At 57.0% G+C, this 4,272-nt stretch overlaps 1 protein-coding gene across 2 annotated transcripts in view; it reads right to left on the reverse strand.

The window, feature by feature from the left end:
* Positions 1–4,272, reverse strand: part of BEST1 (bestrophin 1) — an 8,233-nt gene that overhangs the window by 2,903 nt on the left and 1,058 nt on the right. For both annotated transcript variants that reach the window (XM_007462160.1, XM_007462159.1), the window contains exons 2-8: positions 3,967–4,061; positions 3,145–3,378; positions 2,370–2,524; positions 1,899–1,976; positions 1,409–1,561; positions 1,106–1,186; positions 667–815 (exon numbers count right to left, since the gene is read on the reverse strand). In XM_007462160.1, the coding sequence (XP_007462222.1) occupies positions 667–815; positions 1,106–1,186; positions 1,409–1,561; positions 1,899–1,976; positions 2,370–2,524; positions 3,145–3,378; positions 3,967–4,061 (945 nt within the window). The remainder of the gene's footprint in view (positions 1–666; positions 816–1,105; positions 1,187–1,408; positions 1,562–1,898; positions 1,977–2,369; positions 2,525–3,144; positions 3,379–3,966; positions 4,062–4,272) is intronic.

Genomic DNA, 4,272 nt, shown 5'->3' on the forward strand with positions numbered 1-4,272 from the left:
AAGAGAACCCATGTGGGGGAAAATGTGGCTGCTGTGGGCTGACCTGAGGCCCGTACTCTGTAGCAAGAAGTCTACTCCGAAGGTACCTGTGATGACCCAGCCTCTTGCTCACTCCCTTGCCCAGGGAACCCCACTCCCACTCCCCATGCCAACACCCTGGCTTATCAGGAAACATAGCTCTGAACCAGAGTCAGGAACCAGGCCCTGACATCCCAGCTGCATCACTAATCACTGACTGCCCTTGAGTAAGTCCCTTCTCTCTCTAAGCCTCACTTTCCAACTCTGGATAAGGGGTGGGGCTTAGATTGGAGACTACCTAAGAGCCCTTATAGCTTTAAGAGTCCTTACACAGCATAAGGTAAGGGTTAAGGGTGTGGAGTTGGACCCAGACACCTGGCCCACCTGTGCTGCTTGCTAGCTATGTGACCTTGGGTTGGGCAACTGACTTAACCTCTCTGAACCCGGACTTAATCATCTGAAAATTGGAGATAACAAACCAAGGTTATTGGAGGGGGGGGAATAGCTAATATATGTAAAGAGCTTAGTACAACGCCCAGCACTTAATAGGCACCCAATATGCATTAACTAATACTATTCTAAGTTCTTAGGCAGGCCCTTGCACTTGGGGTTTTCTACCCACCGAAGTGGTTCCCTGGCACTTCCCACCTGATGTTGAAGGTGGAGCCGAAAAAGGGCCGACGAGACTGGGCAGAAGCGGCTGTATAGGGGGGATGTGGTTCTGGCTCATTCCAGTACATATCTCGCTCCATCGGTGGCAGGTCCTGGTGCATCTCATCTACAGCCAACAGGGACACCTGGTCGTCGGGGACAGAAGGAGAAGTCCAACAGAAAGGTCAGCCCAAGCAGGACCATGAATTTGCCAGGTGACTTGGAGAGGTCACTTCTCTCTCTCTGGGCCTCAAGTTTCCCTTCCTGTGAAATGGAGAGACTGATGCAGCCTGTAGCCTCAAAAGTTAGGCTGAGAATCCTGTGAGTAAATGGTTGGGCAATTCACTGTGAGGCCTCCCTGCAGAACTGTGGGGCCCCCTCCCTGGGTCCAGTTTGGGGAGGGGCCATGGGACAGGCTCTCTTCCTCCCCTCATACCTGCAAACTCCTGTCGACAATCCAGTTGGTCTCAAAGTCATCATCATCCTCTCCGAACGGGTTGATGAGCTGCTCTGCCACCTTGGGGGTAGGTGAGGCTCTGGAAATCCTCAGGTGGAACCCCTTGCAGCCTTGCTCCCACCCTTAAACCTTGGCTCCTGCCATGTCCACCTCTCCACCCGCCTCAGTGATGCCCTTCTCGCCTGACCACCACTGTCTCCAAAGCCACTATGTAGGGACCCTCCTCTCCCAGCTGGCCATGACTCCCTGGGCCACAGCTGGCCTTGTCCCAGGGAGGCTCACCTTCAGCCAGCCAGCATAGAAGAGGAACTGCAGGAATGTGAAGAGGGGCACAACGAGGTCCATCTCGTGGCCGGGGTAGGCCTTGGCTGGGTTCAGAAACTGCCGCCCAATCAGGCAAGCCAGGAAGAAGCTGTATACCGCCACGGTCACCACCTGGGAGGGGAAGGAGGTGTCGGCAGAAATGGGCTGCGTGGGGACCGTGGGATCAGGAAGCTCCCTAGGCGGGGAGGACAGGTCTTGTTCTGACTTGCACACTTGTGTGGCTTTGGGTCTCTGTGGTCTCCTCTTTAAAATGGGGATGATCACACTGCCTCCACCACCTGAACCAGGCAGGGACCTGGACTCTCTGAACTTGGCACTAGAGACAACCTGCAAAGTCCAGACCTGACTCCCAGGGTGTGAGCCTCTAAGTGAGCCCTTCCCACCATAGGCTGCTTCCCGGGTCCTCCTCAGTTTCCCAAAGGGGCAGCTTCACCAGCCTACTCCTCACCTGAGTGTACACCAGTGGGATACTGATCCAGTCGTAGGCATACAGCTGTCCACACTGAGTACGCAAGGTGTTCATTTCCTAGGGGGGCAGGAGGGAAGGTTGGGCCTTTGACCATCACCTGCTCTCCCAGGCTCACCCCCCAGCTCTTCCCCAGATACCAGGGTGTCGTGCTCATGGTCCAGCCCTGGCTGTGTGGTCATGGGCAGCTCACTTAACCTGTCTGTGCCTCAGCCTCCTCAATATCAAAAAGGAACCAGTATCTCAGAGGTTCACTTTAGAGAGGGGAGGGGAGGGGAAATTGGAAAGGGGCCACCTTGGGCTATGGAATCCTGTTGGAAAAGATCCTACAGTCCCAAGGTAGGCTCTGGGGAGACCCTCAGAGGCTCAAACTTCCTCTTTGCAGAAAACCTGTTCCACGTGGGGCATGACCCTCCCCGCTCTGCAGCAGCCCCATGTCTGTAGCGGGCTTACGTTTAGCAGGCTCTGGAGCAGGACGGGGTCCCGGATTCGACCTCCAATCCAGGCCTTCGTTGACAGGTTGGCAAACCACACCCAGGGCATCCAGAATGAGTTGTGTGGCAAGCTCAGTTTTTGTAAGTGCTTGTGTTCCGAGGGGGTCATAAAGCCTGAGGGGTAGAGTGGAGAAGACAGTGGGTAGGGGAACCTGCAGAGGGGGTGGCTGGCCAGGCCCTGCTGGGTGGGACCCAGAGTTCAAACCAAGTCCCTGCTGAGCCCATAGGGACGTCAGAGCTCCTTTGCCATCCTCTTTCTTTCAACAAATTATCACTGCGTGTCTACTATGTGCTGCTCTGGGCTGAGTACGTGAGAGGGATCTGGCTTATTAATCAGGATCAGGTCAGTCAAGGCCAGAGAGTGAGACTGCTGACGTACAGACTGGAAACCGGAGAACAGGAAGGGGAAGGGCAGTTCCCAGTTCCCAAAGCCCCACTCTGGCCCTCAACCCTCCCTCTTCCCTCATCCCTCAAGAGGCCTTAGCCCTATCTCAAAGCCCTATCATTCTAGAGTCTGTTCCTGGCCTCTCCCCACCTTTAGACCCCTGACTTCGCCCCGCCCAATTCAGGTCCGCCCCCCCCCGCCCCCCCCGCCATCCCAGGTCTCGACCCCACTCCGCTCCTGGTCCCACCCAATCCTCAACCCTGGGGCCTCTGACTCCACCCATCTGCAGCTCCGGCCCCGCCCTTGTCAGCCTCTGGCTCCGCCCACTGCATCGCCCGGCCCCGCCCACCTGCTTTCACCAGGTGTTGGGGACTGGGAAAGCGTTTGTAGACCGCAGCACTGACGCTACGCAGGATGAGCACGTTGCCCAGGTTGGCGTAGCGCATGAGCGTGCGCCGCAGCAGCCGGCCCTGCTCGTCCTTGCCCTCGACGAAGCACGACACCAGGTTCATGAGGCGGTCGGGCCATGGTAGGTTCTCATACTGGTTCCACCAGCGGGTCACGACCAGTGTCACGTAGAAGCCTGGGCAGGAGGAGCGGGAGGGGGGCGGGGGCGCGAGGGGCGAAGACCCACGCTGCGGCCAGAGCCCTGCGAGGGCGACGCCTCGGTTTCTCCATCTTTCTAATGGGGCCGGGCCCAGCACCAACCCTCCTGGAGGGCGCTCGGGAAGGGGAGACCATCAGAGCTTCGCATGAAGGCACGAGAGACTTGAGTTCTCTCTCTGGCCCCGCTTGCTTTCCCAGAAATCCGCCAGATACCTCCCCTCCTGCGCAAGGCTCCAGAGACTACTGTAATGTCGGCGCTGCCCTCAGAAAGTGGGGTCTTAGCAGAAACTAACACAGCAATGTAAAGCAATTATACTTCAATAAAGATGTTTAAAATAATAATAATAATAAAATTTTAAAAAAGAAAGTGGGGTCTTGAGTGCTAACAGCAGGACAGCCTTCCTGATGTCTAACTTCAGTCCCTCTGGCTGCAGGCTCCCCGTTTCCCTGAACCACCGAGAGGCACTGACATGCCACTGGCCTTCCCCAGCTAGCTCTTCATGATCTGCCTGTCTGAAGCCTGGAGCAGTCACTGGGACCCCAACACGCGGAAGGGGGAGCTCACCCAGCACGAAGGAAATGGGGATGAGCTGGATGTAGCTGTTGCAATACAGAGTCAGCTTCTCAAAAATCACCTGCTGATCATCCGTGAGGGCCATCCTGGGGGAGGCGGGGGGTGGGGGGAAAGATGTGTAGATACTGGGAGGAGATGGCTGAGACCGGTCCCAGGTCCAGCCAGGCCTGAGCCAGGTCCCCCTCTTTCTCCCGCTGCCCCGAAACCCCAATGGGCCCTCTGCTGCATGCCTGGAGGAGAAACCCTCAGGAGGTTTTCTGTGAGGTGGAGGAAGGAAGGTCCTGCTGGAGGGGTCGG

Source organism: Lipotes vexillifer, unplaced genomic scaffold, assembly GCF_000442215.2.
Source record: "Lipotes vexillifer unplaced genomic scaffold, Lipotes_vexillifer_v1.1 scaffold1129, whole genome shotgun sequence".
Taxonomy (NCBI): Eukaryota; Metazoa; Chordata; class Mammalia; order Artiodactyla; family Lipotidae; genus Lipotes; species Lipotes vexillifer.